Source organism: Protopterus annectens, chromosome 13.part0 (assembly GCF_019279795.1).
Source record: "Protopterus annectens isolate FY-2018-M chromosome 13.part0, PAN1.0, whole genome shotgun sequence".
In the NCBI taxonomy this organism is placed as follows: Eukaryota; Metazoa; Chordata; order Ceratodontiformes; family Protopteridae; genus Protopterus; species Protopterus annectens.
In genome coordinates, this window is record NC_056747.1 from 973,872,790 (window position 1) to 973,899,750 (window position 26,961).

General features: G+C 42.5%; 1 protein-coding gene across 1 annotated transcript in view; it reads left to right on the forward strand.

Moving 5' to 3' along the window:
• Positions 1–26,961, forward strand: part of ACLY (ATP citrate lyase) — a gene marked incomplete at its 5' end in the record, with an annotated part of 1,378,630 nt that overhangs the window by 272,410 nt on the left and 1,079,259 nt on the right. The window contains 1 exon segment of the mRNA XM_044054761.1: positions 24,789–24,979. Coding sequence (XP_043910696.1) covers positions 24,789–24,979 — 191 coding nt within the window.

Consider the following 26,961-nt stretch of genomic DNA (forward strand, 5'->3'; position numbering starts at 1 on the left):
AAGATTCAAAGTATTGTTACAACAAGAGAATATAGCTTACATATGCAGGAATGAAAATTTACATAGATGTTATATAAGAGAAAAGGACAGACAGGAAATTATACACAAAACATTGATTTCGTTACAGATACTGGAAAATAGACTGAAATCAGAGATTTTCCTTATTACTAAAAGGAAAGAGAAATTTTAGAGATCTGCAATTAGGGAAATGGGCTAGGGAAGTGGAACTAGAAGTTATGAGATATGTAGTTAGTCAGGTTCACGACTATGTACTGGCATACTTCAGCTTAGAGCAATTGCAGGTAACAGCATGAATGATTTTATTTTAATAACTTTTTGGCACTTGTTCCATGAGGATGTGCAATAGGTATTTAAGGAAGCAAGAAAACCTGCAACTTGAAAATCTTGCATTTATATGGGGAAGAGGGTTTTCTTGGTGGTTTTAGCCAATAACAGAAGTCACGAAAGGTTTTTGAACTCTGTTTTTTAAATATTTGTGTATGCGACTTAAAAATAGTTTGTCATATGCCATTATCAAAGTGCATCCTGTGGCCATCTCAGCTTGTCTGCCCATGGATCACCCTCTTTTCATGTCTCTTGGTGTCTAAACAGTTTATGAAAGGAGTGTTGCACATGAGAACCCTCAAAAGCAAATTTCTCCTCCCTGGGATCTTAGCTTCTTGAAAAAATTGACCTCACCTCCTTTTGAACCTTCCTGTCAGGATCAACTACAGTTCTTTATTTGGGACAGTTAGACTCGCTTTGCAGATGGCAGAGCAGTGACTAAATGTGATGTGTAAACAAATGGGGACTGTGGATACCAGGTCTTACCTTCTGTGCATACTTGCTGTAGTAACCTGGAAGAGAAATTCAGCTTAATTTGACTCCTCAGGCTTTGTGTTCCATCAGAGGAAAACTTTATTGCAGACAAGCTCAGCAGGACCAGGACATGCCTCCATGAATGGAAACCTCTTTCTGGGGGCTTCCAAGAAATGATTTGTCTGTGGGGGAGCACCTTAAGTAGATCTGTTTGCCTCCCTTCAAAACAGACATCTTAAGAAGTTCTGCTTCAGGCTTGATGGACAGATGCTTTGTCATACCAGTGGAAGGTAAGTTTCCAGTATGCTTCTCTACCCTTTCCACTGATATCAGGGTTTCTTGTAAGGATCTAAAAAGACTCTCCAAAAATTGTGATGGTGACTCCCTTTTGGCAAAGGCAGTAGTTGTCCTCTTCAATTGGCCATGGGCAAAGCTACCTAACAGAGTGCATTTGCTTGCACAAGACAGGGAAAGTCTGATACACCCCAGTCTAGAAAGTCTTCAGTTAACTGCCTGAAAGTTAAATTTGATATCTTTTTGTCACCTTTTTTTCTGAGGACGTGCAACAGGAACTTAAGTGTGAGGGGGCAATTAAACCTGTTACTAGACAAAAATCGTATGTGTTCAAATGGAAAAGATTTTCTAGTTGGTGCCCGTCAAATGATTGAGTTACTGCCCAGTGGCCTTTTTGTATTTCTCCATCAAGGTACAGTTTACGTCTGTTTTTGTTAATCTGCACTTAGATATCCCCTTTCTGACCATCTTCAAGTTTGTGTTTGAAAGCGTTGCATACTCATCTACCTAGAAAGCTGGTGAGTTCTCCTTGGGATCTGAATGTTGTGCTTAAAGCTTACTCAGTCTCCTTTTGAACCAGCTCTTGAGGCTGAATTGAGATGTTTAACTTGGAATACAGTTTTACTTACTGCTCTGATTTCTGCTAGGCGAGTATCTGAGTTACAAGCTCTTATTGTGAGTTAGCATTACCTTGTCTTCCAAAGGACAGGATTTCTTTGAAAACAAATTCTACCATTATGCTTAAAGTTTAAAAGTTGTTGACCCCCAGTTTTCTTTTCCAGATCCAAGAGCATCGGAAAACAGATCCTTTATACTCTGTCCACAGGCAGCTCAAACAGTACTTAGACAAAACTCAAACTTTTAGGAAAGACCACAGTGGTGCAGCGGTTAGCGTTGTCGCCTCACAGCAAAAGGTTCTCTGGTTCGATCTTCAGCTGGGGAGCCTTCTGAGTGTAGTCTGCATGTCCTCCCTGTGGTCGCGTGGGTTTCCTCCGGGTGCTCCGGTTTCCTCCCACATCCCAAAGACATGCTGTAGGTGGATTGGACAGTCTAAATTGGCCCTAGGCATGAGTGTGTGCATTCCGTGGAAGGTTGGACGCCGGGCTGGCAACTCGACACCGTAAAACTCCACTGCCAATCATGAGCGGACAGGTGATCCACTGTGATGACCCCTAACCGGGAAAAAGACGAAAGGGAGGAAAAGATCAACTTTTTATCTTGTTTGAAGGTTAGAGGAATGAACCAGTGTTAAAACAGACCTTTCCCAATTGGTTGTCTCGTACTGTTGCCTTTTGTTATACTCGCCATACTAAGCCACTTACAGGTAGGGTTACAGCCCATTTCACAAGGCTTTTGTGGCATTTTGGAATTGGGTGAACTAGAAATATTCTAGAGGCAGCAACATGATATTCTGTACACATGCTTACAAAGCACTGCAAACTGGATTTCTTTTACAGGTCCAGAACAGGCTTTGCTAGGACCATTTCCCCATGGGCTCTTGGAGTCTGTTTATTGGCTTCCTCTTCTTTAACTTTTTGTTTCCTAAGCTATGGTACAGTTGCATAAGTAAAACTTATCAAAACAGTAGATGTTTAATACCTCACTGTTACAGTAGCTTCCCCTCTCTCAAGCTCCATGTTCTTGCTTGTATTTTTTGATGGTGAAACGGTATGGATTTGCTCACCCTTGTTTCTTAGTATTGTCTAAAGGGTTTTTGCCTCCCTCCTGGTCATAAAGTTCTCTGAAGCTTTTCTCTTCTCCAACTGTCTTTGTATGGAGCTCTACACCAGCTCCTGGCATTTGGAGTGTGTGGAAGGCTTGCGAAGCTGACTGACTGCATTGGGAGTAAGACCCATATAGGTTACTGTAAAAGTGATTTCTTAGAACATTTACTGTTATGGTAGGTTTTTACACAACTATTTTTTTTGCTGGTAGTTTATGTACTGTGAAGTCAGAACAGAATCCCATCTCTCTACACTGTCTGCCCAACTAAACTGTAGAACTGTGACAGTGATAAATCCACTAAAAAGCAAGGAAAAAAGAATCCAGCAGTACTGTTGCTTGCTCTTTGGAAGTCTGGTGAACTTCTCAGTGCTGTCTTGGTACCATAGCGTATGGATGGGGTGGCAGGACAGCATAGGCATTTCTTGATTTTGAAGAGTTGCTGGTGTACAACTACACATTTTCATTTTTGGTTGCATTGGCATGATTATAACTCCTCTTTGAGAGCAGTCTTAACAGGGTGCTTTTTGAAATTCCAAGGACTGGAGATTCTATACTTGGGACAGTAAAACTGCAAGTGAGAATGAGGCAGTAAATAGCAAGTCTGATGACGTGGTAGCACAGAATATTCTCCATATTCTGAGGTACAGAGATCTGGGAGCTTATAAAAGTAACAGGTTGGCACAGCTCATAATATTGGGAGGTAAAGCCACCTTGCAAGATCACTTAAAAGATGTATCGGTGAGTTTTGGAATTCACTTTTTGACGTAAATTCCATTTTATATGTTATCCAAGAGTTTGTAATACCGGGCCTCTTGCTTTCTGAAAATGTATTATTATTTTTTTATGTTTTGAACCTTTGTAAACAGTATCACTCTGGTGTAAGAATAAGTAAAGTGCTTGTAAAATAAGAGACTGATTTTGAAGCTGTTCCCCCAGTTTTGTTTATTCTTTGTCTTTGTGCTTTGCAGTCTTTATGCTTTAAATTTGCCATTGAGGTTGTTTTGCTGTGTAATCCCTAACATTTCCACTCCTGCTTTGTTTTTGTGCTGCTGATATCAATGCAGTACATACCTTATGGCTCCTTTGTTGCTGCTTGCCTCTGCAACATCCACATAGCCTGATTGAAATTTCAGTCTTGTTCTTTTTTTTAAAAGTTTTCCCCTGCAGGCAGTCTGATTTATAATTATACTGTGTCCAGCAGGCACTGGTCTCTTAAATGAAGCCTTTGGAGAATTATTAATTGCCCTTTAGTTCTGCATGGTAGAACATCCTACAGGAATACATATCTCGTTTTTATAACAGCTTATTAAGCTCTTGTGTATAACTGTAATAAGAATGTTAATCCGTTGTGTTTTCTTCACCAAGCCTGAGTGTGTGCATCACATTGTTAATGAACAAAATGCAGTTCATATTAATGAATTATCACAGAATAATGCGAGTTAACTACTTGTTCTTCATGCTGGTTTGAGCACGGTGGGTCCATTGTGTGTGGGGTGGGGAGTTCTGTGCGTTTATGGTGCGTGTGTACGTGCATTAGAGCGAGTAGACATTCCACCCTCCCTGAAGAGGTGTCATTTATTGCAATTGGATTTTCCTGAACTTTTTCCAATTATTCCTGTTCTTTCAGCATTGCAGGATGTTTTTTTACAGCTTGTAACTTGTCTTGACAGCTAGCCTGCTGCCTCCAATAAAGCAGATAGATTGTATAAAATTCGTCAATTGTAAACTAATTTAAATGCTAATCCCAGATCAGACCCAGAAGTTATTGCTTCCCTTCTGAATAAGGCTGGGAAAGTTTGTGATGGATTTGGGAAAAAAAGTGCATTCTTCTGCTACACTTAGAATGCTCGACTGTCCCACATATACATTCAGGTTATGCTTCTCTCATTTTCGAGCATAAGTATTATTGCATCTCTTTTCACTTCTGTGGAAAAATTATTTTGTGTAACCTTATTGCTTTTGTGTCTGAAGTGATTATCCATGGGATGAAATGTGCTTGATTCTGCTGTTGCTGATAAAAGTCATGAAATGGTTTGCTTGGCTGCACTCTTAAAACCTTCGAAAGGATGTCAAAGCAGAAATTTTGAATTTTCTCGTAGAAAGTTGGGCTTTTGGGCTGTCTGCTGCAGAACTTAAGTGTGAGAGAGCTAAGCTGGTTTAAAGACTTTCTCATATTGTTCATCCTTCTTTCTGCATGTTTACCAAGAGGTCTAATAGTACCCCTAGAATATTTTTGAAAAAGCAAAATAAACACAGCAAGCAGTTGGTAAGCAGATGTTTAAAAAGCAGTGGCAGGGAGGTTTGAAAAAGAAAAGATGAACCCCTCAGAACAAAGGACAGCTGAGCTGTGAGAGATGCACTTATATAGCCAAACTGGAAGCAAAGCTCTCCTCACCCAAGACTGGACTAGACAGGCAAGAGGAGAAGGTAAACACTTGCACCACACCACACTCATCACGTAGTCCCTCAAAACCTACACCACCAAAACACACACACACAAACACAAAATACACACCTACATTCACAGAGACTCTCAATAAAAATCTACCCAAGCAACAGGGACCTCCAAAGCTGAAACGCAAGCAACCTCCACCCCCCAACCCAATCCAAATGACACATAGCCCACAAACTCAGTGTGCTACTCAACCACATCCCATAAGGCAGAACAACGTACCCAACACTCTAGTCATAGATGATACTATAGTCAGGCACACTTATGTTCTACTCACTATGCTAAACAAGGAGAAAGTTACTGTCAGCTGCCTGTCTGGTGCCAGGATTCGCTACATAATGCATGCACTCAAGTCAGTCCACAACAAACACAAATATGACTCTGCCATTGTCCATGTTGGTGTGAATGACCTGAGACGTACCTCAATGGACTACATGAAGAGACATGGAGCAGCTGTCCAATATTGTAGCCCAGGCAGGTATGACCCTAGCTCTGAGTAGCATCCCGCCATCACCCTGAGTGATACCACAGTACAAGGACAAAATGATTGACTTCAACAATTGGCTAAGCTTTTGGTGTCATTCTACGGGGATCCAGTATCTGTCTGCCTGGGATGACATCGACAGACCACGATGCTTTGTCAAAGATGGCCTGCACCTGTCGCCGTTAGGATTCTGGATACTGGCTAAGGCTCTTGCCACCCCTTTAGTGCCTTTTCTTAGGCAAGGTTCATAGGTTCATAGGTTCATAGGTTCATACTAGGCTATCTGCCCGAGGGCATTTACAAGCCTAGCCCATAGTTTTGTGGCTTACGCCACCCCTTTAGTATGGGGAACTATACCCATTATTTTGCTGTGCCTCTGTTGAGCAGTGACACTGAGGTAATCCCTGGGGTATATCTGCGATCTCCCATCCATTGGTCAAGATTTCTCTTGAACAAGGCCAGCGAGGTGCTCTGCCTCACATATACCGGGATTTTATTCCACAGCATAGGGAGTCTTTGGGTGATGAATCTATCCCTCCAGCACGTCCTATTAATAGCCGTGTCGAGGTTTAAGTCTCCGCCCTTGTGGCTCTGACGGATCTAGATTTTTGAGGTGAAGCATATTCATCAAATCTGGGTTTGACATGGCCTTGTATGTTAGGCAAAGGTCACCTCTGAGCAAGCGTGGCGACTGAATAGAGCTGGAGTTCTTTCAGTCGGGCAGCATAGGACAGATATTTGAGACCCTTTATCCTTTTGGTGAGGAACTTTGTGGCCTCTCCAGCTGCTGCAAGTGTCGGGTCAGATACATTCGAATGGGGCATTGTACTCAATCATTGGTCTGATGAGTGATGAGTATAGGGAGACTATGACCTCCCTTGATCTAGACGAGAATCCCTTCATGATAAGGTGGGCAATGTAGAAGGTCTTCCTAACTACTTTAGCTACATGGGTGTCGAATGACAGACTACTATCAACCTGGGTCCCCAGGTCCCTGATAACTTCTTCTGTACTCAGTGGATTGCCACCTATTTGGTAGCTAGGGGTAACCTTGTTTTTCCCGAAGGGTATGACTATGCATTTTTGGCATTTAACTTTAGGCCATGGCTCTGGCACCAGTTATCCGTTTCTGTGAGACCCTTCTGAAGGATATCTGTGTCAGATGTGTTTTCTACTATGGCACCCAGTTTGCAGTCATCTGCAAACTTTGTCAGCCATAACCCTCCTGTGTTTGCTTGTACTTCCGAAAAGTAGATGCCAAACAAGAGTGGGCCCAGGACTGAGCCCTGTGGTACACCACTTGTGACAGGCTTTGAGTCTGACATGGCGCCAGCAACTCTGACCCTGTGGGTTCTGTCACTCAGCCAGTTTGCAACCCATCTTGTGATGTATGGGTTAACATTTAAGCTGATGAGTTTTTCAATGATACCCGAGTGGGGTATTGTATCAAAGGCCTTCGCCAGATCGAGGTAGGCTGTATGGACTGCCTTTCCTGCATCAATGGCTTTGGTGACTGTTTCAAAAAAGTCAACCAAGTTTAGAAGGCATGATCTGCCTTTGACAAAGCCAAACTGGGATGGATCCAAAGTCTGCAAATTCCCTATGTCTTTATTTATGAGGTCCATTATGATCCTCTCCATGGCTTTGCAGATAAGGCTTGTCAAGCTAATGGGCCGGTAATTTCCAGGGTCGGTGGAGGCACCGCCTTTGTGAAGTGGGACCACAGTTGCAGTGCGCCACTCCCTGGGTACGTATCCAGAGGTAAGACTATGATTAAACAGCTGTCCTAGCTGTGGGTTTAATTCCTCGTTGAGTTCGTGGAGCACACAGCCGGGGACACCATCAGGTCCCATGGATGCTGTGTTTTTTGCTTCAAATGACAACTTCACCACCGTAACAGGTACAAGCAAGCAAAATCTGAGGGTAATGCTACTCAAGTGCTAGAAGTCTAAACCTCAAAATGCACTACCGCCCCATCAGCCTGACAAGCCTGGTCCTTAAAATGGAGAACATCGACATCTGTGCAGTGACAGAGATCTGGTTCAAGGCTCCAGAGAGCACCCCCTGCATTACCAGGCTGTAGTTCATACCACACCTTTCGGCCACCTAACTTGGACCGAAACACTAAAAGTGGAGGCGTGTCCATATTCATTAAGGATATCCACACCTCCAGGCTAGTTGCTCAGCATATAATGCATCGGAGGTTATCCAACTGCAACTAACTCTGGGCATACCGCAGTCCAAATTGTAGCTTGCTATAGATCCCCCACCATGTCCCAGGATTCCCCCTCCTCATTTCTTGATGCACTGGAAAATATTGGGGTACAACCTAACACCCTAATAATGGGCGATTTCTACTACCCCACCATTAACTGGGAAAACTACTCGTGTACCAACTCTTGTGCTCAACGTTTTCTGGAATTCGTAAATTCCAAAGCCTTGGATCAACTTATCCACACCCCCACCAGGGGCAGCAATAGTCTAGATCTGGTCATTACCAACATGGGCAACCGGTGTTCCACACCAGAGGTTAATTCCTTGTTGGTCAAATCAGACCACAAGCTGATTACCCTAGACATACACATCCCACCCCCACCCCCATTAGGGAAACTACCGTAAAAAATTTCTCCAAAACCAGCTTCACGTTTCTTAAGACAGAGGTGGCAAACTTCATGACACCCAGGCTGACGGACAATAGAGGTATGACTGCTGAATCCTACACAAATGCACTTTGTAAGCACTTACACGAGTGCATGGGTCCTGCAATCCCTAATAGAACCAAGATGCTATCCTCCAAAAAAAGGAAGCCAATCTGGTGGTCCCCTGCCATAAACAAGCTCTGCAACAGATGAAAGAAACTGTTGCAAAAGAGAGTAAAATCCCATGATTGGAGGAACTCCCTGGTCAGCCTCTGTAAGAAGCTGAGATCCCTCATAAAATCCTCCAAAGCTAGTTACGAAAACAAAATCGCCACTGATTCTAAAGACAACCACAAAGCATTCTCTAGGTATGTCAAGAATCTCAATGGCAACTTAGATCTGCTCTGAGTTACAGCATAATGGCACTAAATATACAGAACCAACTGATATTGCCAACAACTTGGTGGATAGGTTCAGTGCTAACTTTACCCCCCCCCCCCCCCATCTCCTAAAGGGCCCATCTCTATACTGGAAGAATGCAAAGTTCCTGTAATCACGGATGCACAGGTGAAAAAAGACACTCTCCAAAGCCATGAACACAGCATCCATGGGACCTGACAACATCTCAGGCTGCGTTCTATACAAACTGCGGAATGAACTGGCACCCCACCTAAGTACCATGTTCAATCATAGCCTCACCTCAGACTTTGTGCCCACTGAATGGTGCACAGTGACAATTATCCCACTCTACAAAGGGGGAGCCACCACAAACCCCAGGAACTACCGCCCCGTCAGCCTGACAAGCCTGGTCTGGAAGGCTATGGGACGTATCATCATGGAACTTATAAACAATGACATTGGTAATGTCCAAACTCTGGACCTCACCCAGTTTGGGTTTGTGTAAGGCAAATTATGTTTCCTAAACCTGATAGACTTCTTTCAAGCAGTCACCAAAGCCGTAGACTTCTTTGAAGCAGTCACCAAAGCCATAGATGAGGGTAAGGTGGTTCACACAGCCTATCTAGATCTCGCCAAGGCTTTCGACACCATCCCCCACTCTGGAATTATAGATAAACTCACTAAACTAGGTATAAATTTCTGTCACAAGATGGGTTGCCAACTGGTTCACTGACGGAACACATACTGTGAAAGTAGCAGACCAATCCAAAAGACCACTGACAAGTGGAGTACCACAGGGCTCAGTCCTGGGTCCTCCCCTGTTTGGTATCTACTTCTCTGAAGTATGGGCTAACACCTTTTAGCTCATTTCTGCTCCAGTTGTTTTTTTTTAATTTTTTTTACTAGCACAGGAGGTTTTTGGCTAACTAATTTCGCAGATGACTGCATACTAAGAATCATAATCAAAACTCCTAATGATGTGGACATCCTACAAAAGGGCCTTACTGAGACAGATACCTGGTGTCAAAGCCATGGCCTCAAGCTCAGTGCCAAAAAGTGCATTGTCATCCCTTTTGGTAAAAACTCTGTACCCATGAACTACCACATAGGTGATAGTGTACTTAACGCTGAAAGAGTAATAAGAGACCTTGGGACACAGGTGGACAATTGTCTCTCCTTTGATAAGTCACATCGCTACAGTAGTCAGGAAATTCTTCTACGTGGCACACATCACAAAAGGTTTCTCATCCAGGAAAAAAGAGGTCGTTGTTCCCCTCTACTTGTCACTCATTAGACCCATTATAGAGTACAATGCAACTTTTGGTATGTACCTCACAAGACCTCTACAACAACTGGAAAGGCCGCAGAAATACCTCACAAAGAGGATTACCAGCCTCAAACAGATGCCCTATTGTCTCAAAAAACTCCAGCTTTACATACAAAGCTATGGCACTGTTGGACATGCTCCGCTTAAAGAAATCCCAGTCCCTCCAAGCTACACACTTTAGGGACCTAAACCTTGTCACCACAATAAGCAGAACATGCTGGAGGGATAGATTCCTGTCCCAGAAACTTCCCATACTTTGGAACAAACTACCTATCTATATTAAACAAAGCTCCTCATTAGCACTCTTCAAGAAAAATCTTGATGATTGGATGTGAGATGGGAAATTCACCCTGGGGATCACTTCTGTGGCTGTGCTCGACAGGGACACAGGAAAATAATTTTCTTGGGTGGCAAAAGAAAGGGTACCGTTTGGCTAGGCTTATATAGGCCATAGGGCCAATAGTCTAGTACCTACCTACCTATGAACCTATAAGTCTGAATGGCCTATTTGCAAGACGTCTCATCCCCCTCTTTCCCTGGCAAACCCTTAATCTTTCCAGAAAATCTGAACCTCCATTTGTGTCTTCAGCAGTAGATATTTTTAAACAGCTGGGTTTTGAAAGTAATCAGTGAAGGCTACAGATGGCAGTAGGAGTCTCTCCATTTTTTTTTTTTTGCTAGATTTCCTCCATTTGCCAGATCAAGCTCCCATTTTCCCCTCCTGTCAGTGAGTATCTGCTGTCTCTGGGGATGACAGCTGTCCTTCCGGAATCACTCAGAAGAGTTTTATTCATGAATATTTCTAGTAACAAAAAAGCTTCACGGAAACCAGTTCTGAGTCTTGCCTTCTAAATGAGTTTGTGGTGGTGCCCAAATTCGTAATGTTATCCCTTCATAACTTGTTACCTCTCATTTCTCATCTGAGTTTTCTTGTGACCTTGGATTTAAAAAATGCATGCCATCACATTCCTGTAGGTAGAGATTTCAGATGTTCCTGTGTCTGGATTACATTATCTATTCTATGCATTACCCATTGGTGTATCCGCTGCTCAAAGGATATTCACAAAGTCCCTTGCTCTGTTGATAGCTTACTGCAGACTGCAAGATGTTCATCTTGTTACGCTGCTGCAGTCATTACACTTTGGTTATCCTGCCGTCAGGTGGTCCCGTAGTCGGCCAGAGTTCCAAAGTCTTGGTCCGGCGTCGGTTGCTGTCTCTTCTTCCCTGACGTCAGTGCGCCAGGAGTATATAAGATGCATCCAACGCCATTTTCTTCAGTCTTTCTTGCCGCGCGGTGCCCGAAGCAGAAGCAGTTCGCAAGTGCCGGTCGGCCGACTCCTGAGATTTTCGAAGCCGAATTTCAGATCCAAAGTCTTCGATAAAGCTAAGTACCCCGTTGGGGAAACTTTGTTCTTGCCTCGGACCGATGTCAGAAAAAGTTAATAATTGTATTTCTTGCGGGAAGCAAATATCTCATAAGGACTTCCACTCTTACTGTATTCCATGCCTAGGCCCTGATCACGATGTCACTAGTTGTCAGTTTTGTGCTAGATTTAACAAACGCACTATAAAAAGATGTTTTGATTTTGCTTTGCACTACTTTGGTCGAAGGTTCAATTATACTATGCCATCGGATCAACCGACGACCTCAATACCGAAAAAACGCAAAGACAAGGATAAAGACAGGCATCCGAGGTCCAAAACCAATGACGAAACCTCTTCTAGGACAGTCGCCGGTTCTCAGTGAGGCACTTTCGCAGCCCCTGACACCCGCTACCTTAGAGCCACAGGCCGCTTCAGACTCCCACGTGGAGACAACTAGGCCTCTGGAAACTCAAGGTATTGGGCCTACAGAAACTAATCTCTCAGATGGGTCTTGAGCCGCTGAGCAGGCATCAGCTTCTGAGGGTGTTTTCAGACCTTCACAACTTACAATTAAAAACAGCCAAGACAAAGGTACCATTAAAGACAAAGAAACAAGTACAGCATTCTCCTGGACAGTCCTCCATGCCTAAGAAACAGATGCTTAAAATGGCCGAAGACATCAGGGGTTCCCATCCCCCTCCTGAGAAAAGGCCTAGGCAGGATACAGACTATGATTCCTCTGATCAGGTTTCCATTTCCTTTGATTCCTCTTCAGACCAGGGATACTCTGTACCCCCCCATGAGGAGTCTGATGCTGAAGAATCTATCCCTTCAGCCTCTCCTCCTGAGGATTATTCTTTTGGGGAAACCTTACATACCATGAGGGAGCATTTCCATTGGGAAAGTCAGGATTACTCAGAATCCAAGAAAAGGCTGAGGGATTTCCTTTTATTGCCTCAGCACAGGCCCCTGGCTATTCCGCCTGTGCTAGATATTGTGGATGATGTGTTCTCTGAATCCAGCCTATCTCCTGATTCTTTGCCCCATGCTCCAGCCAAGCCAGATAGGTATTAGAGTCCCTGACTCTCACAAGTTTCTTTACAAAAACCCTTCTGCTGATCCAGAAACTATTTCCCAGGGTCCAAAAGGGGTCAAGGCTTCCACTGCAAAAAATACAGTACCCTCTGACAGAGATTCCAGAGCTTTGGATAGATGGGGGAAGAAAGTATACACTTCTGCAACGTTAGCAGTAAGAGCTTTAAATTGCCAGTTTCACATGCTTAAGTACCAACAATATTTAATGGCTCAGTTAAAACAGAAAATGCTTGCAAGCTCAGAAGCTCCTGATTGTAAAGAAATTCAGGATTTATTGCATGCAGTTGAACAGGTGGGAAAACATACTCTGCAATGTGGTTTTGATTCTTTAGAGGCCTCTTGTAGAGCCGCAGTTGCAGGTTCTGTGATTCGAAGACATGCTTGGTTAAAAGAACAGAGTTTACCTGATCATGTTAAGGCAAAATTATTGGATGCTCCTTTACAGCATGATACCTTGTTTGGTGTTAAGGCAGAAGAGGTGTTAAAGAAAATGGAGGATAAAGCTAAATCTATGCAAACGGTCAAGGATTTCTTACAGATTCAGCCACCTTGGTTTAGCAGAAATTGGCCAACAAAGAATTGGTCCTTTCCAGTGTCAGGCCACAGAGAGGCAGATACAGACGCCCAAGAGGCAGATCTCAACCCCAAGCCTCAAACAGACAACGACAGTGGGGCACCTCAACCCCAAAAGGAGGTGAGGACCTGTCTCAACCTTACAGGAAACGGTCACAATGACTTTCCCCTTCGTACGCCAAGCATGTCCCTTTTGGAAGCCCTCTTAGGGGGAAAACTAGCACATTTTTCTCAAAACTGACAATCACCCAAGACAAATGGGTTCTGAATATTGTGTCTGAAGGTTACAGGTTCCACTTTCATACTTTACCAAGGCTAAAAGGCATGCCAGACCTGCCACAAAATCAATGGGCAGAGGCACAAAAACAAATTTCAGCCCTCATGGACATGAGAGCTATTCAGAAAGTACCACAACAGGAACAAGGACAAGGATTTTACTCAAGACTCTTCCTGGTCCCCAGAAAGGACAAGGCCTGGAAGGCCCATACTAGACCTTTCATTTCTGAGTACTTACCTGGAAATTCCGAAATTCAAAATGTTGACATTACAGCAGCTTCTACCCATGCTGGGCAAGAAGGCTTGGCTTGTTACTCTGCACCTCAAAGAGGCATACCTGCATGTCCCTATCAGACAAAATTGCAGAAGATACCGCAGATTCAAAGCTGGTAGAATGCACTACCAGTTCTCTGCACTGCCCTTTGGCTTATCTACTGCGCCTAGGGTCTTCACAAAGTGCCCGGCACCAGTAATTGCAGTTTGCAGACAAAAAGGAATTCAAATATATCCATACATGGACGACTGCCTCATTCAAGCAGAGACAAAGGACATTCTTCTGCAGCATGTGGCGTTTGTAAAAAGGTTGCTAATTTCTCTAGGGTACACAGTAAACAAAAAGAAGTCAAAACCAGTGCCCTCGCAACAGATTATACTCCTGGGTGCCAGCTTAAATACAATGGCCCAGATGACTTACCTCACGCCAGACAAACAAGTTCAACTAACTCAATATTTTCAATTACTGGCAAAAAGTCCCATCTCCCTGCAAGAAAAATTCTGCAGGCCCTGGGATTCATGGTATCCTGCATACTACCATTACCATATGCCAGACTGCATATGAGGAAATTACAATGGTACCTAAAAAGTGTTTGGACTCGACACGCTCACAGTTTAGAAGCAGTAATACCAATTATTCCCTGCCTACAACAGGAGTTTCGATGGTGGGCACAGGCATGTCACCTAAACAAGGGTCAGCCTTTTACCCAACCCACAGCCAGGCAAACTCTAACAACAAATGCTTCGGATTACGCCTGGGAAGCGCACATGGCAGGAAAATGCATTCAGGGCAAGTGGACCACAGACCAGATGCATCTTCACATCAATCAAAAAGAGATGTTGGCTGTTCAAAATGCCCTAACAGCTTTCAAGGACCTTCTACATCCAGGACAATTATTCCTAAAGACAGACAACACCGCAGTAATGTGGTATATAAACAAGCAAACTCATTCTTATCCCCTATGCAGGCAAGCCATGACCTTGTGGAACACAGCTCTAACGTATCAAGTTCACCTGCAAGCACATTTCCTGCCAGGAAATAAAAATACTCTGGCAGACTATCTAAGCAGAAATGTCATGGACCCTCAGGAATGGAAATTGAATCCACAAATCTTCAGCATGGTAACGCAAAAATGGGGATGCCCAGATGTAGATCTTTTTGCCTCCCCACTGAATTGCCAACTACAAAAATTGTGCACAAGGACTTATCACAAACAAGCATGGAAAGTGGATGCTCCTTTGTTCAGCTGGAAAAACCTAAAAGTTTATGCCTTCCCGCCTCTGCCTCTCCTTTCAAAGGTACTCCTAAAAGCCAGACAAGAAAAACCACAGATGATCCTGATTGCTCCAGACTGGCCACGCCAGCACTGGTACCCTATCTTAAGGAACTTGGCTCAAGGCCCACCATGGATTTTGCCTCAAATTCCACACCTTCTGACTCAATCAGATCCTGCACGGTCAGCTCAAAACCCTAAACCTGGCTGCATGGCAGATACATTAATCAAACAGGCAACACCTCTTTCTAAAGCTGTTATGGATGTCATTTTGGAGGCCAGGAGGCCTAGCACCAGAAAAGCTTACTCAGAAAAATGGAAGAGATTCTGCGCCTGGAACCAGGCTCAAAGCCTTGACCCTCTTGTTCCAAACATTCCTCAGATTTTACAATACTTAACTGAGATGCTGGACAGAGGCCTATCCTTCTCATCAATTAAGATCCACGCCTCTGCCATTTCAGCACATTACAACACAGATCCTCCTTTATTCTCTCATCCCTTGCTAAAGCAGTACCTCAGAGGGGCTAAAAACATAAGACCGCCCCGGAGAGCGCCAACACCAACTTGGGACCTCAATTTCGTTTTGGAAAAACTGACCCTACCACCTTTTGAGCCAGCCAATACAGCCGATCTAAAATTTTTATCATGGAAAACAGCTCTGCTCCTTGCAGTAACTTCAGCACGAAGAGTCTCAGAGCTACAGGCATTAATGGCAGCAGAACCTTTTATAATTTTTCATCAGGACCAGGTATCTTTGTCCCCTACCTTTATGCCAAAGGTGATGTCTAGTGTGGCTCTTAACCAAACCATCCATTTGCCAACTTTTTATCCAAACCTCCAGAATAAAGGGGAGAAACTTCTGCATTCTTTGGACATACACAGGCAGTTACGCTTCTACTTGGACAAAACAAAAGCTTTCAGGAAAACTGAGCAACTGTTTGTAGCATATGCTGCAGGATCACAGGGGAAGGCTATCTCAAAGCAGACTATATCCAAATGGATAGGACACTGTATTCGGTACTGCTACACACAGCATGGAAAATCAGTCCCAAATAACATTAGGCCACATTCCACCAGGGCAACAGCCACTTCAACAGCCTTTCTCAGAGGAGTACCTACCAAGGAAATTTTGGAGGCTGCAACTTGGAGTTCAGTGCACACCTTTGCCAAGCATTACCACCTGCCTCTTTACTCTAAATCCAGAGCAGGATTTTCCACTGCAGTTCTGCAGAGCCTCATAGCCAATCCTAACTCTTTATAGACCAGCCACCCAACCTTAGCTTTGGGATTCTTCCCAAGTGTAATGACTGCAGCAGTGTAACACGATGAACATAGTACAGTTTTGCACCTACCATAAATGTAGATGTTAGTGTTCACACTGCTGCAGTCCAGGTTACCCTCCCTCCATCCTCTCTGAACTAGCTGGACTTACCTATACCTTTCTGTCCTATACAACCTTTGTGGTGTATTTGCTTGTAACTGAAGGTATTGTTTTTATTTTATATATATATTTTTGATTAGCAATATGTATTGCCTACCTACTTGGGGGCACCTGACATCTGGGTTAAGAAAAACTGAAGAAAATGGCGTCTGATGCATTTTGTATACCCCTGGCGCACTGACATCAGGGAAAAAGCGTCAGCAACTGACGCCGGACCAAGACTTTGGAACTCTGGCCGACTACGGGACCGCCTGACGGCAGGATAACCCAAGTGTAATGACTGCAGCAGTGTGAACACTCGAACATCTACATTTATGGTAGGTACAAAACTGTACTGTATTCACTCATTTTCGTTACTTAAAAAATATTCTGCAAAGATAAGCAAGTAGTCTAAAGTGTCAGGAATTTCTCTCTTGGGTGAGGAATCTCCTACACCAACTGGGATTTCATGAGAATTTACAAAAGTCTTGTTTGACTCCTTCCAACATAAGCTTTCTTGGGGGTGTTTTCTAGATAACTCAGTTCAAAGAGCTTTTCTTTTACAGGAAAAAGTAGATTTATATCTTGCTCTTTTCCTGTCATACTACTGTGTCAGCCAGGAAATGTCTCCAGGTTCTGAGTCTCATGGCTTCTATTGAATTGTGATTGTCATAATTTCTCTGGCAAGACTTTACATGAGAAAACTTGAATGGTACCTAAAGTCTGTCTGGCCCCAAACTATACATAGTCTTATAATCCAGGTTACAATTTTCGAGGCTGTGAAAAGGAAGATGTTTTGGTGGAAAAGCCAAATTTCTCAGATTTGGTTTCCTGTTTAACGTTCCAGATCAAGCACAGTCTGTAACAGACGTCTTGCTAGGGAGCAGTATCTTTGAAGATGGAACAAAAAAGATGAACCAAAACATGTGAACAAAAAAGAGGTGTTGGCACTTAAAAGCTTTCAACTTACTGCCATCTGTTGTCCCCAGGACCACTGCAAGTATTTACAGACAGCACCACAAGTGATGTCATATACAAATGGGAAACCAGATTTTACCCTCTGTGTAATAGCCATGGTAGCATGAGCTATACCTTTGCAGCACAGTTGCATTCTGCAGGCATATTGCATACCATCGGAGCGAAATTGTGTAGCAGACAAGCTTAACAGAACCGGAACAGACCCTCATGAATCTGAATTGAATCATATGGTCTTCCAGCGCCATTCCAGGGCTGTAGTGTTTCTCTAGTTCTGTATTATTTGAGAGCTTCATTTAACTCTAGGTTCTTAACATGAAAACAGTGTTACTGATTGCTGTGACCTCTGCAAGAAGACTATCAGATTGTTTTGCCTCCACTTACAACAGTCATCTGGAAAAATTCTGCTCCAGGACCCCATGCAAGAATGCCTTAAAGACGGATGCCTTTTTTCTTTTCTGTGGGCAAGAATGTTCCTGTATGCTTTACCATTCTATCTACTAATCGAGGGTTATTCTGAAGATTCAGACGTACTCAATAGCAGTTCTTCCTTTTGGAAATGGTGAAAGGCAATTACCACAAGCTTATTTTACGGACTGTATCTACTCATACAGGACAAAGGGGTGTTTGATGCATTTCTACCCTAAACTCCCTATGCTGTGGAATAAAATCCTGATCCATGTGAGGCAGAGCACCTCGCTGGCTCTGTTCAAGAGAAATCTTGACCTGTGGATGGGAGATCGTAGGTTTATCCCGGGAATCATCTCTGTGTCACTGCTGGACAGAGGCACAACAAAGTAATGGGCACAGTATTTTTTCATATAAGGGGTGGCGTAAGCCACAAAAATTTGGACTAGGCTTGTAAATGCCTTAGGGCAGATAGCCTAGTATAAACCTATGAACCTATGAACATCTGCAGCGAACTGCCTAGATGATATACTCTTAATACCTTTCAGGTACCTATTTTCTGAGACCATGCAGCATGTTGGGCAAGAAAACCTGCTTCTAGGCAATTGTATAATAGTAAATGGGAAATATGTGAGTAATTGGAAGAGATTTTCTAGCTGGTGCCAAGACAGGAGCCCAGCACCCTTTTAGGGCTAATGTTTATTTGGTTCTACATTATTTTTTAAAGTTACTGTCCTTCTGCCTGTCATTCTCCTCCATCAAGGTTGATTTGTTGGCCATTTAGTATGTTTGCCTATGGACCCCCCTCTTTCAAAGCTATCTCGTGTGAAAATGTTTTTGTAAAGGATGCTGCATACCATGCCCCCTAGGATGCAGGTGGCTGTTCTTTGGGATCTTGATTTCAAGCTGGAAACTTAGTGCATTTGAACCAGCTCATCAAACTGACTCTGTTCATAATGTGGTAACAGTGTTCCTGATTGCTGTGACCTTTGCAAAAAGAGTATCAAGAGTTGCAAGATATTATGGTGAGTAAATATTATCTCATATTCCACAAAAATAGGGTTTCCTTGAAAACTAGTCCTTTATTTATGCCTAAAGTTGTGCCAAGCTATCCATTTCTCTGTCTACTTTCCAGAACATAAATATAAAGGAGAATGTATACTCCATACCTTGGATGTCCACAGACAACTCCGGTACTAACCTAACAAGCTCTTTTATGAACTCTGATTAGTTGTTCACTTCTTGGAAGCTAAGAAAAACAACCTGTGTCAAAGCAGACTATTTCCAAGTGGTTGTCTTTATCTTGTGCTGTTACCTTTTCTTACACTGTTTATAAAGAGACAATTCCAGGCAGAGTCATGGCACATTCTACTCAGGCCTTGGTGTCTTCTGTGGTGTTTTGGAAAGGTGTGGATTCTAGAAGTATTCTAGAAACAGTAATTTGGTTCTCTAGTTTGTACTGATGTGTAAAAGTTGGCACAGAGTCCTTCATCAAGTCTAGGACAGGCTTTGCTAGGACCATTCTCCAGGAATTCCTGGACTTGCATTCCTTCCCCCTCAGTCATTCAGTATGATAATCTACCCATGTAGGTAAGGCTACTGCAGCAGTGATTCTGATGGTGAACATAGTACAGTTGTGCAAGTAACGTTACCAAAGCAATAGATATTCAAATTATCTCTGCTGCAGCAACTTCTCATTTTCCCACAACCCCCTTATTTTTTATATGATTTTGTTGTCAGGGTGAGGATCTACATTTTTACTTTTATAGCAGTGACCTTCTGAGGCTTTGCGTCCATTTCTTAATTGGCATGAAAGCTCTGAAGGGCTTGGCACCCCAACCACACACTGTCTTTTCTTCTTTTTTCCCCAGCTCAATTTGTGTTAAGTAACTACTTTGGTGCATGGAAGGTGCCCCTGAAGCTTTTGAAGCTGGCCAACTGTTGTCCTGTGCAGGATACAACCTGTATAGCCGTGGCCACTACTGCAATGATCATTTGAACATCCACTGTTATGATGAGTTTACTTACACAACTCTACTTTTTACCTTGTTTTTCATTTAGCCAAGTGCAATCACCACAAGGTAACTCATAGGATAGACTTACTTGTACAAGAAGACCTCCCTATTGCATACAAATCTGTAAAAAAACAAATGAATTTGCCTTTCTGGATGAAAAGCTTCTAATTCCTTTTAGACACTTTTATTCTGAAGATATGCCGCAGGTCCTAAAGGAGGCAGAAAGACTTGCTACAAGAAAATCTTCGATTTCTAAAGATTTTCTGTCTGGTGTCCCAACAGGGGTCAGGATCCTTATTAACTTCGGTTTACTAGTTATCCTCTAATACTTGTGTGATTTGTTCAACTAAGGATTGGCATTCAAGTGTATCTGGGGGCATTTTTAAAGCCATTTCAGCCTGCTTACCTGTAGATCGCCCTTTCTTCACTTTGAGGTTGGAGAATTTCTAAAAGGAGTCTTCATAAGAGGCTTCCGAGAAAATCCATTTGTCCTTCTTGGGACCTGAACTCTGTTATTGAAAAACTTAACCCTTCCTCCTTGTGAGTTATCCTCTTCTGCATCTCTAAAGTTGTGTATCTGAAGGATAGTTCTGTTAGTGTCTCCAACATCTGCTGAAAAGGGTTTGAGTTACAGGCTCTTATGTGGTGTCCGTCCTTTGTGTTTTTTCATAGGTAAGTACTAGGCTATCTGCCCATGGGCATTTATAAGCCTAGCCACAGAGTGATGGCTTTCGCCTCCCCATTAGATTAGTAACTTGGGCCTCTGTCAACAGGTCTCCTGAAGTGATCCCAGGGTAGAACTTACGATTACACATCCACTCATCAAGATTTCTCTTGAAGAGGGTCAGAGAGGAGCTCTGTCGAATATGGATTGGGATTCTATTCGAGTGAGGGGAGTCGCTGGGACAGGAATCTATCCCTCCAGCATGTCCTGTTTATTGTTGTGCATAGGTTCAGGTCTCTAGAACAAGTGGTTCTGAGGGATCTCGTTTTTTTGAGGTGAAGCATGTCCATTAGTTCAGGATTTGACATGGCCCTATAGGTCAGGCATAGGTCACCTCTGAGCAGACTGTAAGCGACTGAGAAGAGCTTGAGCTTATTTTAATCGTGCTTCATAGGGTATAAGGCCCTTAATCCTCTTAGTGAGGTACTTCATGGGTAACCATTGGGATGAATCTTTTTTTTAATGCTTAAGATGGTCACTGAAATGTCCTTAAGTCAGTCTGTTCACCTTCCTACATTTTTCATAATCCTCAAAAAAAAAATCTGCTAGATCTCCACATGCAACTAAGATTCTGTCTGGAGAAAATGAAAACTGTCTGACAACTTGTTTACTTTGGTGGAGAAAGACGGACTTCAGACCATATCCAGATGGACTTCCCTCAACATTTCTTTCCATTACTCTTTCCATGGGAAATCTCTCCAAGGTCGTGTCAAAGCTCTTTCTACTAGAGCTATTGTCTCTTCAGGAGCTTAGTTCAGTGGTTTAGATTCATAGTCCATTCTGAAGGCAGCAAATTGGTCAACCATAATTACCTTTACTAAACATTATAATATTGATGCTTTCTCTGGTGTAAGAGCTGGTTTTGCCAGCTCCATTCTCCAAGGGGTATTGGATCCCATTTCTTTACCTTCAGCCTTCTCTTCAAGGGATGCTGGATCCTGTTTCTATACTTCCAACTACTTGTCAGTTAACATAAAAACTTAGGGAATCTTTCTAGTTGTCAGCAATACTGCAGCAGTGATCTGAGAATGAACATAGTATTGTTGAGTAATAATTTGCCTTAACAGATATTCCAACAGATGGCTGCTTTATGTGCATCTCCTGTCTTTTACCTATGTTTTATTGCATTGTCTCTCTTTGACAGAGGTAGTCCCTTGCACATCCAAGCCCTTCTTTATCCCTCTATACCTGAGAAGTTTGCCTAGAGTGTTACCCTCAGGCATACATTTTCCTGCTGCAAGAATGCTGTGAGTTTTTTTTTGTGCCCATATGTCCCTTATGTACCAGCACATAGTCTTGTCATAAGTTGCACATCAGCCTGTAGGAGTGAGAGGAAGCAGCTAAAGCTTTTGTAAACTGACCCGGATGTAGGGTATCCTTGGCAGGATCCTTCCAGTTTGTCAACTGTGCTACAACAGTGATGTGCTTGAATGGCTACTGTTATGATCTTGCACAATTGTACTATTCTTTTTTTTTTATGTGGATTAGAGGTGAAATTGACTAGGGAGTACTAGTAGGCTTGCCTTAGATGGACTTTTTCAAGGGCTTTGAGTTGGTTGCACCCAGGAGCCTTATAGGAAAACTGGAAAGATGGGCAGTTGAATGATGGGGCACAACAAGTTGCAGTGTGCTTGAATGATATCTGGAATTTGGAAAATGACCATTGGAATGCAGCAGGGCTCAGTCTTAAATCTGGTACTCTTTATTGTGTTTGCCTTGGAGATATTTGAGGGAATGGAAAACAGAATCAGAATCTGCTGATGAGGCAATGATGGATGCAGTGGTAGAAAAAAGGTAGGGTGAATGTAGGGAAGGGTATGAAAAAGACTAACAGAATGAGCAGAACAGTGGCAGTTGAGGTTCAGTGGAAACAAGTGCCAAGCACTTTATTTCATAGCAGGAGTTTCAGCATATCAGCTGGATGAAAGTGGAAGTGATAGCAAGGTGAGAAGGGTGATCTGAGGGTGTTGATTAGATCTACTTTCTGCCACTAGGAAATGAAGGAGAGGCAGTGGCAGTGCCAAATAATTCTGGGATGTATTCTCTGGAGAATATACTCCAGAGACAGAGGTAGTCATTCCACTGTACAAGGCCCCTATCAAAGTATAGCATAGAGTTCTGGAGGCCATACAAGGAGAGGAGCATCAGGTTACCCAAAAGATTCCACTGATAAACTACCACAAACGTCCTTGGGATGGAGTGGATGGGATCTGACCAGACAATAGAGAGGCTAGTGCTGTTATCGCTTGAAACCAGAAGAGAATGACTTGGAGCATGATGTTTGACTCCAGATCCTATCTGGGAGATCTGAAGGGCTCATTCTGAATAGGAAGGAGTAAAAGAAAATAGGGTACACAGGCAGAAGATTGTAGGGACCAATTACTCCGTGGGTCTCAAAGTACATTTTCACTAAGAGGGTAGGGCTGTATAGCTGTGGAATGGATTACATTGATAGGTGGTGGAATGGAAAACCTTAGAGACATTTAAGCAACCATAAAACTAGTGGAGAAAGTTTAAGGAAAGGATTTAAAGGTAAATGCCCTTAAAGGGCAGTTTAGATATGGTTATTTCTCTCATTGTTAAGCAAATGTAATTTGCAGTGAGTGCAGGAGTCAGGCCTCCTTATCACTTAGATGCTTCTTGTGTTGTCTTTTGAACCCTTTCATTTGACCTTCTGCCCTGCCCTCCCTGGAATGTTTAATTTGTACTGCGTATGATTCTTTCCTACAGTTGCCTAATGTCAGATATACTCAGTGTGTAATTACTGTATCAGTTTATATGAGAAGGCTGTTTGCAGTGAATGTTTTACTCCTGCCACTTCCATATTTGGACAGCTACTCCATCTAACAGTAGTAGAGGGGTATTCTTGTAAGTAAAACTGCTGTGTTTATACCTTTCAGTTTGTATGCACTTAGTGTGCAATGTTCAGGCAGTAGATTGCAGGAGATAAGATTGCCATCCTTGCTATGTGCATAATGATTTTATATGTGCTGGCAGGAGACATGCTTATCCCAAGTGTCAAAGCTATTCAGAATTTCAGTGAGCTAGATGTTGTCAGTCTGAGTGGTTATCCAGTCCAGTGCCTTTCAGAGATCAGCTGATATAGTGATTATGCACATGATTTTCTTAATATGAAACTGCAAAGAGTTTTGGGCAAAATTGCTTCAGATTTTTCTTGACGTAATTAAGGCTGTATTTGTGGGCGGCCATGGTGGTGCAGCGGTTAGCATTGCTGCCTCACAGCAAGAGGTTCTCCAGTTCAATTCTCAGCTGGGGTGCCTTCTGTGCGGAGTCTACACGTCCTCCCTGTGGTCGCGTGGGTTTCCTCCGGGTGCTCTGGTTTCCTCCCACATCCCAAAGACATGTTGTAGGTGGATTGGACACTCTAAATTGGCCCTAGGGGTGTGTGTGTGTGTGTGTGTGTGTGTGTGTGTGTGTGTGTGTGTGTGTGTGTGTGTGCCTTCTAACTCAACACCATAAAACTCCACTTCCAATCATGAGCGGACAGGTGATCCGCTGTGGCGACCCCTAACCGGGAAAAGCCGAAAGAAAAACAAGAATTAAGGTTGTATTTGTAGTTTTGCTGCAGTAGAAGTTTCAGCTTATTTTTAAATGTTACTCATGCCCCCAGATTCCAGACCAGCTGGCAGTTGTGGCAGAATACTGTGTTGAGATTGCCAGTGTTCATCAGCATTCATAACACAGGAGTAACTCATTGACAGCTCTTGCTTCAATCTTATGTAATTTTGGAATGCAAATAACAGAATAATATGTGCTGGCAGTTCTATTTTCTGTTCTTAAATGAAAGATAAAAAGTGACTGTAGTGCTCAGTAATCCAGTAGCCTCAGTCTACAGAGATTAAATGTAGATTTGAATATTGTACATATATACATATACTAAAAGCAATGTTTGTATTTTTTAGTATCTTCTACACTTAATATTTTTGTATTCTCTGTATAAACGATTGAACTACTTTGTCTTACAAATGACTGAACTACTTTGCTATGTTTTGTAACTAATCATTACGCCTATTTTGTAAAATGGAAGCTTTGCATACTTTTGTTACTGGCAATTTAAACTTTTCTTCCTGAGTTTGGTTTTTCCCAGTCAAGTGTGTGGGAACTTTATTGAAATGTTGTTCTGTCACACTTTTCTAATGATTTAAAATAGTAAATGCAGTTTCTAGATCTTGTGACATTGCAAGTAACAATAAAAAAGTGGTAATATTTTCCTGCATTTCTGATTCCTAGGATGAAGAAGTTTATGTGTGTATCTATGCAGCTCGTGAAGGAGATTATGTTCTCTTCCACCACGAAGGAGGGGTAGATGTTGGTGATGTTGATGCTAAAGCTCAGAAGTTTTTGGTTAAAGTGGATGAAAAGTTGTGTGAAGATGATGTGAAAACTCACCTTTTGGGACAGGTGCATAATCAAAAAAAGGAGTAAGTTTATTCTATTTTCATTTTGGTGATCATGTGGATATCACTAGACCGCTGCCTTTTTTTTTTAGGGAAAGCCTCTTCAGGAGTTTACATTTTCTACTGAAAATTTAAGGCAAATGGTCTCACGAGTGAATGGGAATAACTTATTTTGGAGAACACCTCTTGTAAATACTGTTACACCTTCATGCCACAGAAAACATTCTCAGATTATACAAGCCCCACTATTACTATCCTGTAAAGTATCACTTCTTCCTACTTCAGTTCATTCTTTGTTTTGAAGTTCTGATGCAGACTATGACCTTGAGGTGCTCCTTTCTCCATCTGTTTCACTATTTCTTCTTAATAGAAGTGTTTGTTTCTGTATTTTTTGAGGATCTGTGATAGCATTTATTTCAGGATTATTAGATGGGCATTGGCTGTATTACAGTTTGACGTTGCTGGCATTTAAATGTTTTAGTGGAGAACTATTTCCACCTGTTGATAGGCATACTAAGTGCCTCATTTATTTAAGTTTTGAACATGATATGTCAAATTCACAGCTCTTCTATGCATCTCAAACCCAAGGCTATTGAAAATGTTATGGCACAACAATTGGTCTAGATAGAATAAGTTGGATTCCACGTCTCCCTTGCCACCTTCACTTCATCAAGACTTTCGCCAAAGTGTTTTTTCTGAATCGTTAATGTGAAGCATAAAGGCAGAGTTCTTTAAGTGTGTTCCGGAGTTCTGGGGGGAAATCTTAGCAAGCAAACGCTAAGATTCTTCATTCTCCTGCAAATTAAGGGCAAAACAGTTAAGGAACACAAGGCCAAGTATGGTAAAGCTTTTTACTGTTGTGTTCATGGAGACTGCCATCTCTGTTGGAGAGGCCTGCTCCATTAACAAGATTTTTCCCTGCTTCTGTTATTTCACTCCCTTCTGTCCTCAAGGAGCAGCCATTTTGTTGGCTGTTGGCTATGCTTTGTTGGCATTTGTCATAAAAAGGCTTGGGGGCAAAAGTTTTTTCCACTGGACATTTACTTTTTGAAGCTACACCCCAGTGGCCTGCTGCTTCTTTGTTGTACATGTGCAGACTGTTTCAAAGCCCTGTTCCTGTATTCTTGTCTCCTACAAGCTGTGAGGAGAGATCTGTGCCTTGCATATACGGCATCGTCAGACCACACTCTGATGGACCTCCTGCATATCTGCAAAACAAATGGCACCAGAATAACCCATTCTAAAGACTTAAACCTTGCCTGTGATGTAAATGGGACCTGCTGAGGAGACAGGTATGTATTACAGAGGCTTGCCCATTCTTTGGAACAGGCTTCACATCCATGTGAAAAAGAGTTCCTCTCTAACCCAGTTCAAATGCAGTTTCAATAATTGGATGGGGAGCAAAAAGTTCATCCCTGATTTGGCATTTATGTCTCTAATGGACATAGCCTGTAAAAGTTTCACCTCCTGGCCCCTGCTTGTAAATATTTAATTTCCACTTAAAAAGGGTGCCAGAACTGGTCAGATATTTCAGATACATGGCTAGGCTTCAAAAGGCCCCAGTGGTCGTTAGGTTCATAGGTGTATACGAGGCTGTCTGTATCCATATTTGTATGTATATGCAGAGAGAGAGAGATATATATATATATATATATATATATATATATATATATATATATATATATATATACTGTATAATCTTTTTGATCTGAACAGGACTCCAGTTGTTTCAGTTCTCTTAAAGTCTTTGGAATATCGGAGTGGTATTTTTCTACAGAAGCCTCCAATCCTGGACCTTGGTCCCGTGGAGATGCATTCATGAAAAGCTTATTCATCCCCATTTCAGTTTGCTACATTAGCAAAACTGAAGTTCCTTTTTAGGTTGCAGTAACTTGTGCTAAGGTAATTTTGGAGCTGCGGGCTCTGTCTTCCTTTATAGCCACTTCTCCTTATGCCTCAAAAGGAGAGGCTCTGTTTGTATACTTATCCTTCCTTCATGTTGAAAG